Source organism: Haplochromis burtoni, unplaced genomic scaffold (genome assembly GCF_018398535.1).
Source record: "Haplochromis burtoni strain Fernald_Lab_line unplaced genomic scaffold, NCSU_Asbu1 Contig_269, whole genome shotgun sequence".
Lineage (NCBI taxonomy): Eukaryota > Metazoa > Chordata > Actinopteri > Cichliformes > Cichlidae > Haplochromis > Haplochromis burtoni.
This window is the reverse complement of record NW_024582630.1, coordinates 418,119-433,707: the sequence shown is the minus strand read 5'-3', so window position 1 is coordinate 433,707 and position 15,589 is coordinate 418,119. Positions and strand designations below refer to the sequence as shown.

Genomic DNA, 15,589 nt, shown 5'->3' with positions numbered 1-15,589 from the left:
CTGGTGCAAATTACTGACCTCTGTCATCATTTTAAGTGGGGGAACTTGCACAATCGGTGGCTGACTAAATACTTTTTTGCCCCACTGTATATCTTTGTAGCATCAGGTTAAATGTCAGTTTTGCACTGTATGTCACTCTGATTTGTTCTGAATTGAAGGCAGGTGCTGTTGAGCATGTCTCAGGCTCTGTAAGTGTGCATTAAGGTAAATGTGGTGGTAAATGTCACTGCTCTACAGTCTAAATCATAAAACTCCATCTTCACTACAGTATGAAGTGGCATGTGGTACAGGTGGATTTCAGCCGTCAAATATAAATCACAAATAGGGAAAATGTCTAAATTTAAAGCTTTGCAAAGCACAACATCATCCATATGGGATATACAGTCAGGTCCATAAATATTGGGACATCGACACAATTCTAACATTTTTGGCTCCATACACCACCACAATGGATTCCAAATGAAACGAAGGAGATGTGCTTTAACTGCAGACTGTCATCTTTTATTTGAGGGTATTTACATCCAAATCAGGTGAACAGTGTAGGAGTTACAACAGTTTGCATATGTGCCTCCCACTTCTTAAGGGACCAAAAGTAATGGGACAGAATAAGAACCATAAATCAGACTTTCATTTTTTAATACTTGGTTGCAAATCCTTTGCAGTCAATCACAGCCTGAAGTCTGGAACACATAGACATCACCAGATGCTGGGTTTCATCCCTGGTGATACTCTGCCAGACCTCTACTGCAACTGTCTTCAGTTCCTTCTTATTCTTGGGGCATTTTCCCTTCAGTTTTGTCTTCAGCAAGTGAAATGCTTGCTCAATCGGATTCAGATCAGGTGATTGACTTGGCCATTGCAAAACAGTCCACTTCTTTCCCTTCAAAAACTCTTTGGTTGCTTTTGCAGTATGCTTTGGGTAGTTGTCCATCTGCACTGTGAAGCGCTGTCCAATGAGTTTTGAAGCATTTGGCTGAATATGAGCAGATAATATTGCCCGAAACACTTCAGAATTCGTCGTGCTGCTTTTGTCACCAGTCACATCATCAATAAATACAAGAGAACCAGTTCCACTGGCAGCCATACGTGCCCACGCCATGACACTTCCAGCGCCATGCTTCACTGATGAGGTGGTATGCTTAGGATCATGAGCACTTCCTTTCCTTCTCCATACTCTTCTCTTCCCATCACTCTGGTACGTTGATCTTGGTCTCGTCTGTCCATAGGATGTTGTTCCAGAACTGTGACGGCTTTTTTAGATGTCGTTTGGCAAACTCTAATCTGGCCTTCCTGTTTTTGGGGCTCACCAAAGGTTTACATCTTGTGGTGAACCCTCTGTATTCACACTGGTGGAGTCTTCTCTTGATTGTTGACTTTGACACACATACACCAACCTCCTGGAGAGTGTTCTTGATCTGGCCAACTATTGTGAAGGGTGTTTTCTTCACCAGGGAAAGGATTCTTCATTCATCCACCACAGTTGTTTTCCATGGTCTTCTGGGTCTTTTGGTGTTGCTGAGCTCACCGGTGCGTTCCTTCTTTTTGAAAATGTTCCAAGCAGTTGTTTTGGCCACGCCTAATGTTTTTGCTATCTCTCTGATGGGTTTGTTTTGTTTTCTCAGCCTAATGATGGCTTGCTTCACTGATACTGACAGCTCTTTGGATCTCATCTTAGCAGTAGACAGCAACAGGTTCCAAATGCAAACAGCACACTTGAAATTAACTCTGGACCTTTTTTCTGCTCATTGTAATTGGGGTAATGAGGGAATAACACACACCTGGCCATGGAACAGATGAGAAGCCAATTGTCCCATTACTTTTGGTCCCTTAAGAAGTGGAAGGCGCATATGCAAACTGTTGTAATTGTCACTGTCCACCGTTCACCTGATTTGGATGTAAATACCCTCAAATAAAAGCTGACAGTCTACAGTTAAAGCAAATCTCGTTTGTTTCATTTGGAATCCATTGTGGTGGTGTATAGAGCCAAAAATGTTAGAATTGTGTCAAAGTCCCAATATTTAGGGACCTGACTGTATATGAAGACTGATTAAAGCTCTGTGTTGCTAGGTGACTAGGAAGCTGGGAGTTCCCGCTCTGAAGCAGGCGATGGAGTGGTTTGGTTTCCACGGTGGCTCCTGTCGATCACCTCTTCAGCCGCTCACAGAGGCCGAGAGTCAGCAACTGAGGCGGGACTTCTCCTCCAATGGGTGGCTGTAAAGTGACCTAGGCGGAGCGAGAGTGCATGTGTGAGCGAGGTCACTATGTGTGGACCTATTAGCTGTTGGTGTAATTATATCATAAAGGGAAAACACAGCTGCCCATGAAAATAAATAAATAAATAAATATTCAGTTCTATCCACTGTTGATATTTATTGAGCCAAATCCAAAAACCTGCAAAAAACTCCCTTACATTAAAATAAATGTGTAAATCAATTAATCCAACTTCAAAGTTCTATTTGGTTTTTGTTCTTCTTTTTCTTTGACCTGGACTGACAGAAATTTTCTTGGCCAATTCCAATTTTTCTCCAAGTGCTCTGTACTGCGACTGATTAACTGAAAACGAGTTGCTGTACACCCGCGTGTCCCTGATATATTTTAACTTTCCACGTAATAGCAGGTGCAGAATATATTGTATAACAAAACAATTTTTCAATTATTTTGACTATTTTGAGCCATTACTAATACTGAGGCTGCTAGCTTCTGGCTGATACTGAGCTTTGTTAGCTTCTGTAAAATGTTCAACTGGCTGAGGTTGATTTAAGTGTCTGCTTAGGTTTGTTGTAACAAACATTGTCGTGGTGGTCCCCCCGTGGTTTACTTTACCAGACTTTGTGTACATATATATGTACACAATGTTATATAGTCTATAAAATCTACACCATAAAACATGTAGCAGCTGACATTACAGGTAATGGATCAAGCCAGCAGAAGCCAATCAGACTCAGGAAGAAAAGTGCCTCTGGCAGTGCAAGCCACCACTTTAAGGTGTTTATACATTAAAACACTACAAGTATGACAATGTACACAAACCAGAATAAGAAGCCAGTGACAGGCAATTAGCTGCTGATCTTTCCTGTTGTTTTTATCATGTGATCAGTTATTTATTTTCATATTTTGTTCCACTAAAGCAAGAGGACAAGTGGACGTAATAAGAGATTCCAAACTAGGGACACTTTTTATCAAGTGCTTCTTAACCTCAGTCTTACACAGGGAAAAACAATACCCTCATATTTTAGCCTGTAACTGTTATTTTTCTTCTTTCAAGGAGGTTTTGTGATTACTCTGTCTGGTTTGTTTTTTTGTCCATTTGTTAGAGTTGTTGCACAAAAATTATTTCCATGAAAATCCTGCCAGGGGTCGCTCGATGCAACTTATGGATCCCTTCAAATCTTTACGTATTAAATTGAAATAGGAAATATGTCAGCCATTGTCTTAATGTTCCCAAGATACCAATAACTGACCTGGATTGGTTCATAGCGAGGAGTGGCTTTTCAGCCTAGTGTAAAAAGTAGATTTGTGTATAATTGGCGTGTAATGCATTTGGCAGATCATGACCTGTTTGACTTAAGCTTTGAAATGTGGGACTTGGACCTGGAACTCTTTAGTCAAGACTCATGTGTAACTTAGGAAACAATTACTTTGTCTAATCGTTAGTGGATGCATAAAAATACAGAATTTGTAGTCTCACAGCAGTAGACAGTAAATGGAAATCACCTGACAGTGGAGTAAATATGAGTTATTTAATCACAGTATTGTCTGTTTTGTCATTAGAAATACAGTGGTCTCACAGGGCATGCATTTTATACTTTGGACATTTGCACCTACTGCAATGGCAGAAAGTCATTTGTATGCATCAGCCTCATTAGTTTAAGATGCCCTGTAACCTAAAGGTAATTGTCATGTAATTACAGCACAGCCTTGGCATGCTTTGACCTCAGGAGATGTCTTATTATTCAGAATACCTCTGTAGAGCTATTGTATGGAAACTAAAAGTACAGCCAGGCCACTTGTAACCTCAGGCTGAATAACACTGAAGCCTCCCAAGGTCTTTGAAAAATAAAAAATTTGGAACAGAAAAACTATCACATCATTTGCTCTTATTTAAATCAGTCATGCATGTTCAGTGTGTTTGTGTGTGTGTGTATAAAATATCTCACTGGGGAATGATGCCCATACTGTTTTTTCACTCATTTCCTGTGCTGATATTTATCTAATATTAGAAAAAACAAACAGGCATTCTAGAGCAAATGTGCCCCGTGCCCTTCCTTGGCCAGACAGCACTGAATGATGTGTTCATGCATGTCTGAGATTAGGTCTGGCCACCAAAAAGCCAAAGAAAAGTTCCTCATCTCAAATATAGATTTGATAAATGTTTTCAGAAAGACCTGAGATCAGCTAGAGTTCAGTGGGAGGCAGAGCTGCAGGTCATGGTCACAGTTTGCTGCAGAATACCAGAGCGCTCTTTGATGTGAAAAAGTTAAAAACCATAATTACTGTAATTAAAGCCGTGTAGCAGGTAGCCATGGCAATGAGAGCCTTTGGCTTTGTCACATAGCACTTTTTTGCTTTTATCTTACCATGAGTCCAATTAGCACCTTTCTTAGCAGGAGATATTTTCAGAAATACTTACAGGACCATAAAAAAAAGGAGGATATGTTGTGTTTTCTTCTGTTCCTGTGCGACAAGGACACAGTACAGATGGAAAGCTCTGAGTATAAACAGTTTTGATTAAATCACCTGCCACTCAGTTTTAAGGACATCTGTCTTACAAGCACAGTTGTAGTTTATAAGTAATGTTTAACCCTTGGTCTGAAAATTTTCACTGTTTGAGAAACTTTGAAATTTTTTTTTGAAAATACACTGCTTCACTGTGACAGACCTTTGTTACTGTGATTATTTGGCTTTGTCAAATATTGGAAGCATTCAGAGCTATTGAAGACACCGTGTCCTTTATTTGGGAGAATGTCTCCGCATAATGACATGTGACATTTTTTTGTGTAATACGAGAATGTTCAGTGACTACGTGTGCCTTGTCTGTAAGACTGCAGAAAGTAATTTCCTTTAGAGTACATGGCCTTATAACAAATTCTTTCTTCGTGGCAGGAGTGAAAGATAAAAATCCAGATTTTGTGAATAAAAGTGTACTTTAGTGTCACCTTGGTTTTCAGGGGCCTGCTTTCTTTGCTGCAATACACACTTTTTTGTGTCAATTTTACATTCAATTATAAGACCTTTAGTCACTGTTAAACAAAGTATTCAAGGACTGGTGTAAAAAGTGAGTTACTGAGCACCACGTCTCTAAAAAGTCACTATGACTTGAAGCTGTGAGGGATAGTTGGCCTCTGCCTAAACTTTTCCTCACCTGCTTGTTGGATCCGGAGGATAAAGGGGAAATATAATATAACCCAGTGCAACTACATACTTTTGGAGACAAAGCTTCTGCAATCTGATACCCAGACATACATCCCCCACCCTTGATATTGCTCTGCTAGGTACCAAGATAAGTGCAGTTTTATATGAGGTCACATTTCCTTGAAAAACAAGTTTATAAGTTTATCTTCGGTACCGAAGACAGAAGAGGAGTTTGATATATAATACAAAGAACCCCAAGTTTCTCCCAATGACAAGCCAGCACCTTGTCATACATATGAGGGTGTATGAGTTTTTGGGAGTCAGTGGGTGAATAACAAACACATTATAAAACTCTTTAAGAACTGCCAAAGTTTAAAGAAATGATTTCCTCTGTAAGTGCACATCATTTCCCCTTCACCAGAGACAGCGCTGCAATCAAAGCCCAGCATTATCACAGTAGCAGGAAATAAGTTATCCTTTTAAAAGTGTCATGATGATAACGATAACTGATATTTTGAAATGAATAAAGATGAAGCAAAGCTACAGCGTCAGCAGCGATAATATTATGCAACTGTTCTTTTTTGTGTGCTTCTTTTTGCAGCCATGGTTACCTCCAGGTGCTTGTATTTTGACTCTAATTACCCAAAACCAAGACACACACACAATTATGAATTTGACTGATACGGTCATTGCTTTTATTTTTCTCTCATTTTCTTTTTGCGAAGTAAAAATCAGATGTTATATCACGTGAATACTAATTAATTAGCACTCATATCCAGAAACTGCTTAAATGATTAATAACCATAATAGATGGTATTAGAGAAAATAACATGGGGAATACACTGTTAGTGCAAGTTTTACAAATGTGCTGTCAACATGTTGCGCTGTGCCAATTACTAAGTGTTTCCTTATTAGTTTATCGCAGCTTTTAAGCTGAACTCTGCTGCCCAGTGCTGCAGTCAAAGTTGACGAGAGCACAGCGAAGCCTGAACCGCGCTCCACAGAAACAACAGTGTGAGCTAAAAGAGGCAAAAACGTCAGCAGAGCTACAGAGTTGATAATAATCTTTTGTTTTTGCTACTATGAGTGACCTCTTTTCATCCAGCTAATGGAACCAGCCTGAAACACAAAAATTGCAGTAATAATAATAATAATAATAATACAGTAGTTAGTGGGGCTTTTACATGGTAAGTTAATAGTGGCCTTCTATAAAATAAGGTCTATTCAAAACACAAGTCAACAGTTTTTTTGTGTGTTTTTTTAAGTTCATGAAAGCGATTTCAGGCTCTGATCCTGCAGAGTTTGAAAAACATTCAACTAATGAGTTCATATTAATAAACCTGCTCAAGGATTTCTGATAATATGAGGTTTCTTCTTTTTATTTCATCTGTGTTTAACCTCTTTCCAAGGGCGGTCTTGTTACTGAAGATTTTTGCCAAAGAACTAAATAACGGAAAATCTTCAATAGGATCCTTAAATACTTATTCCTGTATGTCTCTTGTTGCTGTGGTACCTTTCAGTCCTTTCAGACACCAGAGGAAAAGTGTCCTAATGTTTGATCAGCTGTGTTCTTAACTGTTGACCCCTGAGGTCTGAAGCCTCGGTATAATTTAAGCATTCACGCTAAGTGTCATCATAACATTTTGAAGTGTTGTCTTCACTTATTTCAAAAACCTTTTGGTAATTGGTTTCCTTTATCATTCTGTGAGGTGCAGTGGCTCTAAGTGACCACATGGAGGCGACACGCCCCACCGCTGCTTCTGCACTGTCAAGGGCATCCCTTTGATATGGTTCGGGTGATGTCTGTGCTCCCAGTGGGCAAACAGTAGGAGGGGGGACTGGCCTCTATCTCACTCCTGCTCCTGGGGTGAGCAAGTGGCGAGTCAGCAAAAGAGGCACAGCATCACCCGGAGGAGCGTGACGATGACACGGCGAGGTCATCGCAACGAAATCTCCCAACAAATACGCTCTCTCTCCCCCCGCTGCCTTCTCTGCACATCATCATCCCTCCACACCTGACGATCTGTCATCTGTCTCCCCCTCCTTTCCTCTCTCGACCCTGCCCTCACTTTTCTTTCTCTTCCCTCTCTCCTCTCTGCATCCCAGCCCCCCCAGGCAGTGTGGTGACCTCTCTGCGTAGTGTTGCATGTACAGCCCAATCCCTCTCTCCTTCTGTGCTCCTTTCCTTCTCCATTATCCCCCATCCTGGTCATGCCACAGATTAAAACCAAACTTAAAAGATTCCCCGATCCCTCCCATCCCCTTTTTTTTCCTTTCCCATTTTTCTCTCCTCCCCCATCCTCTCTTCTTCCTTCCCCTGTGATTAGCTACTGCCTGACTCACGCAGCTCTCCCTCCTTCTCCCTCTTCCCGAGAGGCACAGTTAAGATGGCTAAATATGAAATATCTTTTGCTCTTAACTTTGGCCTTCCACACCGTTTTGTGAGCTTCGTTGTGTAAGAGGAAAGACTCAGTTACAGCCTACCACCATGGTTAATTACAGTGGCTTGCAAAAGTATTCAGCCCCCTTGAACTTTTCCACATTTTGTCACATTACAGCCACAAACATGAATCAATTTTATTGGAATTCCATGTGGGGTGTGCGTAATTATTCAGCCCCCTTTGGTCTGAGTGCAGTCAGTTGCCCATAGACATTGCCTGATGAGTGCCAATGACTAAATAGAGTGCACCTGTGTGTAATCTAATGTCAGTACAAATACAGCTGCTCTGTGACGGCCTCAGAGGTTGTCTAAGAGAATATTGGGAGCAACAACACCATGAAGTCGAAGGACACACCAGAGAGGTCAGGGATAATATGGCTGGGTATCGTCACTGATTTCTAGAATCAATTCGATTCCGATTCACAAGGTCCCGAATCGATTTGATCCACGATTTGATTCAATTCGATTCAATTCGATTTGAATCTGGGAAATTTTGCCTCAGACAGTCAGAAATATTATAATTCAGATAATTTACATATTTTTGTATCTATAAAAAGGAAGCTGACACTCGCAAGACTTTATCAAAGGTGTGAGCATCACAGCAGATGCCTTTGTGTCAAAGTAGCTGAAGATAAAACACAGAAAAACATGAAGGTGATTTTCCTGACCTGGGATTTTATAAAAATATTCTGCAGTACATCAAAAACGAAAGAAAACCATTAATCAACTTAAGCACATTACCTCTGAAGTTACAACGGTTTTATTAGAGACACGGCTGCATTTTGCACAATTTTAAAAAGTTTAAATTTGTTCAGTAGCCTATTGAACGACAGAAATTAGGTTTTCTTTTCGGAAGTAAGTAAAAGGAAAAAAAAACAGCGGCCAACGGCGCTGTAAACAACGGTAGACTTGTGCGTAACAAGCAAGCGAATGATGTAGAAAACAGATTTTTAGACGGGAAAACTGGTGTTGAAGTACAGAGAGAGAGAGAGAGAGAGAGCTGTGCATGAAGTGTGATTTCATCGTGTTGGAAGCAAAACAGTAAAAGTCAGAGTGAATCCATGACGATGTTTATGTGAAGCGTAGTTTGGATCTTCTTTTGCCGCTGGTTCAGTCAATATTGTTTGGAGAGAGATCAAACTAACAGCTTTAGAATCAGCGCAAAAAGGGCGTAAACACAAAGCGCGGAGCCGCCGAAACATCGGAATCAGGAGCTGTCGGCTTTCAGCCCCGACCGTGTCCGTGCTGTAGGGTGAGAAAGGCGACATCTCACTGATTCTGATCCGTCGGCGGGTCCGAGCTTTGTTTTTACGTCTTTGTGCAGAATCCGTGTTCCTGCTCTCATTTACTGTTTTAGCTGTTTGGTGGTTGTTGAAATTTTGTGAGGTTTAACCTGAGATTCTGGCGTTTTGGGCTAAATACATTTATATTAAAAAATTGATTCATGATTTTAATGAATCGATATCACGTTATCCAAGCCAGAATCGATTTTAATCGATAAATCGCTTATCAAAACCCGCCCCTAAGGGAAAAGGTTATTGAGAAATTTAAAGCAGGTTTAGGCTACAAAAAGATTTCCCAAGCCTTGAACATCCCACGGAGCACTGTTCAAGCGATCATTCAGAAATGGTGAATGAAGCTGGTCAGAGTTGATGGGACGATGGATGGAGCCAAATACAGGGCAATCTTAGAAGAAAACCTCTTGGAGTCTGCAAAAGACTTGAGACTGGGGCGGAGGTTCACCTTCCAGCAGGACAACGACCCTGAACATAAAGTCAGGGCAACAATGGGATGGTTTAAAACAAAACATATCCATGTGTTAGAATGGCCCAGTCAAAGTCCAGATCTAAATCCAATCAGTCAAAGTCCAGATCTAAATCCAATCGAGAATCTGTGGCAAGATCTGAAAACTGCTGTTCACAAACGCTGTCCATCTAATCTGACTGAGCTGGAGCTGTTTTGCAAAGAAGAATGGGCAAAGATTTCAGTCTCTAGATCTGCAAAGCTGGTAGAGACAGACCCTAAAAGACTGGCAGCTGTAACTGCAGTAAAAGGTGGTTATTTATTTATAAAATATGTTTGGAATCCTGTATGATTTTCATTCCACTTCTCACGTGTGCACCACTTTGTGTTGGTCTTTCACGTGGAATTCCAATAAAATTGATTCATGTTTGTGGCTGTAATGTGACAAAATGTGGGAAAGTTCAAGGGGGCCGAATACTTGTGCAAGCCACTGTATATCAGCGCACAATATGTAGGCAAAGCAGCTCAACATGTATTTGTTTGGTTAACAAGTAGCGTTTATGTAGTCACAGTTTTTCTGCCCCATGAAATTTCTGATCTTACTATTGTTCGTACTCTCTGGATAACCACAGAGCTTCATTCATGTACAGAGGCTTTTAAAAAACACCAGTGAGCCGGTTTCTTCACTGTAGTAGTTGATTTTCATTCATGCAGCATTCTGCAACTGTAATATTCTTGAAAGGGCCCAGTGCTGATTGATCCTGCCACTAAATCCCATCCCCAACAATTGCATTATTTGATCCTGTTTGAATCATTTTTGTCAGCTCATCGAGGAATATAAAGAACTTTTGTATTTTATCTTCATTTTGAAGAGTCTCACAGAGCAGGTAGCATTAAAAGAATAATGAATTTTTACTTTTGAAGAGAGCTTTTTAACAAATAAAGAACGGCTGCTTAAACCAGCAGAGACTCTGCAGGGTGGCATTACAGTGTGCCTCGCTTCTAACCAGAATAAAAATAAAAAGCTGGTCTGTCGTGAACTTTGCAGGAATTATCAATTAAATGTGTGAGACATTAATTGCTACATGCAATGTTCTATAATTTGTGTCTAAATTGGACAAAAGTAAACATGGCTCTTCTTGTGTTACTTAAGATTAAGAAGTGACTTTGTATTAATTGTAGTCTACCTTACTAATTATAAGGTGTCTGACATCAATGTGAGAGTTTTAGATCAAACCAAAGTTACAAATGGGGCCCCTAGAGCTCATTTAAGGTTTTTTTTTTATGCTCAGTATCTTTTAGAATTGGAACATGAAGCACACAGTCAGGAATTATCTAAAGACTAAGTTGAAGTATAAATCTCTGAACATTTTTATAATGAGGTCCCAGCTCACCACTCTTTGACTCCCTGTTTCTGAGCCACATCACTACTACACAAAAAAAGGACGAAAGGAAGGGCAGCATGAGGGGGAAGATGAGAGAAAGAGACAGAGAAGTGGGGGGGGGGAATTTGTGAACCAGATGGATGGAGCTCAAAGATTACGAGCATGTGAAGGTCCAGACAAAAGGTACAGAGTGGAATAAATGGAAAGGTAATGGTTGACATGCCTGGTAATAAGTAGAAATAGTATTTATTCACAAAGATTTAAAAACAAAAAAATAAGTTGGATTAGTCTGACAAAGATATACATAGCTGGTTTCACAGTGAGATTTCAGTCCTAATTGGGATTGGCAGCTGGAGGTTGGTACAATAAGGGAGCTTCAGAGAGTGACAAAGGTAGCGACAACCTGATTAATAACTAGTTAAACTGGGCGTTGTAGATCTAAAATTAAGCATAATTGAGCAGCTGCATGACCTATTTCTTTGCCTCAAATGGAGACCGTCCTCAGCAGAGGAACAAAAAAGCAGCACTGATTGCTCGAAAGCTTTGAACAGCCAGCATTTTTGTGGCAAGATTATGAATTAACCTCATTAAAAAGCAAAACTGGAACTTTTTTTTGATGTGCTATAAAAAAATAAAATAAAAGTTAAAACTTCTGCTTACCTGTAAACTTAACTAATGAAGTTTTATTTTATGGACAATGTTGTACAGCTTTGATTCACACATACATTCATGCATACATTTTGGAACAAAATGTGATGAACACTGTTATCTGTACAGTGGGCTCTAGAAGCCTGATCTATGCTGCCTGCTCTCCAGCAGGCTTTGTAAACACGGTGGAAGTAACTGTTTGGTAAGTACAGGGGCAATATTCCTTCAGGAGTTAGTACAGACCATAAACTCTATATAAAAGTAAGACTGTCCTTAGTTTCTAGGCTATCGTACTACCATTTGGTTTTGGGGGCTTTCTGGATTACCGGGCACGAGCTATCGGCTAACGCTTGCCTGGCTTGCTAGCTTCATTACCAACTAACATCCGTAATTCACTGCTATATAATATGGGATGCTAACATTTCCAGTGAAAATCAGGCTTCAAAGAAAATGTACTCACTGGAACAGTCTCTTTAAGCCCCCCAGTCACAAAAGCATAGAGATGGTTTGCAACCATGTTGTAACCACCAGTCACTATGGCTACGTTCACACTGCAGGTCTTAATGCTCAATTCCGATTTTTTGATCAAATCCAATTTTTTTGTCTGTTCGCTCATGCTACAAATAAAATGCGACAGCAAACGCGCTCTAGTGTGAACCCTCAAAGTGGCCCGTATGCGCAAAAGAAGACGTCACACACAACGCGCTCTGTTTAGACCCAGACCGAACAGTATTGTTTGACTGATGGCCCTTAATATAAAGACTTCGGACTTCACGTTTCCCATTTTTTGCTTTAAGTTATTTTGATATCTACATAATAATGTAGATAACCTAATAATGATCCTTATTGCTGTTTTAGAGGAGCGGTGCTTCAAAGGATAGTTGCAGATTTCTGTCAGAATCTGTAGATTATGCAGTACAAATAAAATGTTAACGTTTCTCCAATGTTGTCTTCCCAGCAGTTTCACCGGATGGCCAGGAAGCGTTCGTGATGTCTTATCGGGCGCTTCTCCGGTGCTGAAATTGGCGACTGTCTTGTGTCAGTGACATAAAAGACGGATTTAATGCGACTTGACCATTCACACAGCAGTCGCTTTCTGAAACATCGGATATGTATCGGATTCAGTACCACATATGAAAGTGACCCAGATCGGATTTGAAAATATCGGATTTGTGCCGTTCACACTGTCATACCATGATCGGATATGGGTCGCATAGGGTCAAAAAAATCGGATTTGATGCGCTTTCGCCTGCAGTGTGAACGTAGCCTTTGTCAAAATGAATATTCCCCAACCAGCTGGCGAGGTTGGTTGCTGGAGGTTGCTGGCAGAGACTGTGGAATAAATTGCTAATGACCCATTCACTTAGGCTTAAAGACTGGTCAGTGACCTCCTGGCAACCATCGGTCGCTGACAGTCGGTCCTGGCTTTAGTCACTATCAGGATTCTGTGAGCAGTAGTTTGCATGGAACCTGTTGATTTGTTTGCAAACAAACTACTCTCTAAGCAATAGTGTGAAAAACTGTGAAAAGGGTACCACAGTAGAACACATCTGCCTTCGAACTAAAAGTGATGCCTTTTGAAGCATGTTGGTTTCACAGGTAATGGTACAACTTCGACTTAGATGAGCATTTTCTGTTTCCTGCTTCTATCGCACTTTTTCGAGCTTCACAAACCCCTGGGTGGTTGGTCAGTGTTTCCAGACAAGTTGGTGTCTTTCATGCAGATTACTAGAGACTGCAGCAATCTGCTCATAACCAAAGCAATCACAAGGAGGTTTCTGGTGCAGCCAGCAATATCCATCAATCACATGCCAGCCAGTCAGTGAATGCACATTTTTCCAAACTCATTTGAACTTGCCAGGAGATTGCCAGCAGGTCTGTAATGATGTGTAACTGGGTTCTTAGTCCAATCAAAAAGGGAAAAGGATAAATCAGCACCTTCTTGTCTATTTGACCATGTCCTTAACATTGCTTTAAGCTTTGAAACAGTATAAACCAGTAGGTTAATTGATTTAAATGAGCACTGACCAAATCACAATTCTGTTTGTCCCCAGCTAAGAGGATGCCACTTGGTAGAGATGGAAAACAAGCAAGTGGACAGTATATTTGCTGGGCTGACATTTACCAGGTAGTCTTAAATCCAACTTTTTAAATATACATAAATTAATAATCCATCCGTCCTCCTCATCCGCTTTATCCGAGGCCGGGTCGCGGGGGCAGCAGCCTAAGCAAAGAGGCCCAGACCTCCCTCTCCCCAGCCACCTCCTCCAGCTTATCCGGGGGAACACCAAGGCGTTCCCAGGCCAGCCGAGAGATATAATCTCTCCAGGAGGCCCTCACCCGATGAAGCCAACAGAACCACATCATCTGCAAAAATCAGAGATGAGATTCTGAGGCCACCAAAGCGAAAGCCCTCCGCCACTTGGCCTGAAATCCTGTCCATAAAAATTATGAACAGAACCGGAGACAAAGGGCAGCCCTGGCGGAGCCCATCATCCACCGGTAACGAGTCCAACTTATTGCCGGCAATGCGAACCAAGCTCTTGCAACGGTTGTATAGGGATCGAATGGCCCGTAGCAATGGGCCAGACACCCCATACTCCCGCAACACCTCCCACAGGACACCCCGAGGGACACGGTCGAATGCCTTCTCCAAGTCCACAAAACACACGTAGACTGGTTGGGCAAACTCCCATGCACCCTCAAGTATCCTTGAGAGGATAAAGAGCTGGTTCAGTGTTCCACGACCAGGACAAAAGCCGCATTGTTCCTCCTGTATCCGAGGTTCGACTAGCGGACGAACTCTCCTTTCCAGCACCCTGGCATAGACTTTCCCAGGGAGGCTGAGGAGTGTGATCCCCCTGTAGTTGGAACACACTCCTCCGGTCCCCCTTCTTAAAGATGGGGACCACCACCCCATTCTGCAGTCCACGGGTACTGCCCCTGATCTCCACGCAGCATTGCAGAGGCGTGTCAACCAGGACAGCCCTACAACGTCCAGAGCCTTCAGGAACTCGGGGCGGACCTCATCAACACCAGGGGCTCTGCCACCAAGGAGTTGTTTAACTGCCTCAGTGACCTCGCCCCCGGAAATTGGCGGGTCATTCCCCTCATCCCCAGACTCTGCTTCCTCCTCGGAAGACGTGTCAATGGGATTAAGGATGTCCTCGAAGTATTCCTTCCACCGCCTGACAATTTTCTCAGTCGACGTCAGCAGCGCTCCGCCAGCACTATACACAGTGCAGGTAGAGCACCGCTTTCCCCTCCTGAGACGCCTGACGGTTTGCCAGAATCTCTTCGAGGCAGTCCGAAAGTCTTTTTCCATGGCCTCTCCGAACTCCTCCCACACCCGTGTTTTTGCTTCAGCCACTGCCCGAGCCGCATTCCGCTTGGCCTGTCGATACCTGTCGGCTGCCTCTGGAGTCCCACAGGCTAACCAAGCCCGATAGGACTCCTTCTTCAGCCTGGTGGCTCCCTTCACCTCTGGTGTCCACCATTTGGTTCGGGGATTACCACCACGGCAGGCACCAACCACCTTGCGGCTGCAGCTTAATGCAGCAGCTTCGGCAATGGATAATGGATAAATTGAATAATCAATTTATATTATGTAAAAAAAGATTGTTTGATCATAAGAGCTCTGGCCCTCCCTATTATTGAATTTGATACATATTGTAGGCTACAGGAACTATATGAACAGTTGGTTCATATTAGCAATTAACATTGTGTTGCAATTGTTTGATTAGAAAGCAACTTCTTTAAGTGAATATGCAACCTGATCATTACCAGAATTAATGTGCATTGATGTGATTTCAGCCTGACTCGGTAACTTTTACTAGGCAACAGTGGTGATAACAACATGATCCTAGTTTTATCTTAAAGTATGCTTTTACTGTTGGTTTGAATGAGGAACCTCTAGCAGCAGAAATCTTATTCTGCACAGTTCGTTTTTAAGTGCGGAGTCAAAAATGACTTCACCAGGACATTCTACTATTGAACCATGTTTTTATATTGATTTATGCTG

At 41.7% G+C, this 15,589-nt stretch overlaps 1 protein-coding gene across 1 annotated transcript in view; it reads left to right on the top strand.

The window, feature by feature from the left end:
• hoga1 (4-hydroxy-2-oxoglutarate aldolase 1) overlaps window positions 1-5,155 on the top strand; it is a gene marked incomplete in the record, with an annotated part of 36,766 nt that extends 31,611 nt beyond the window's left edge. The window contains 1 exon segment of the mRNA XM_005939961.3: window positions 2,068-5,155. Coding sequence (XP_005940023.2) covers window positions 2,068-2,217 — 150 coding nt within the window.
• Between the last annotated feature and the right edge of the window lie 10,434 nt (window positions 5,156-15,589).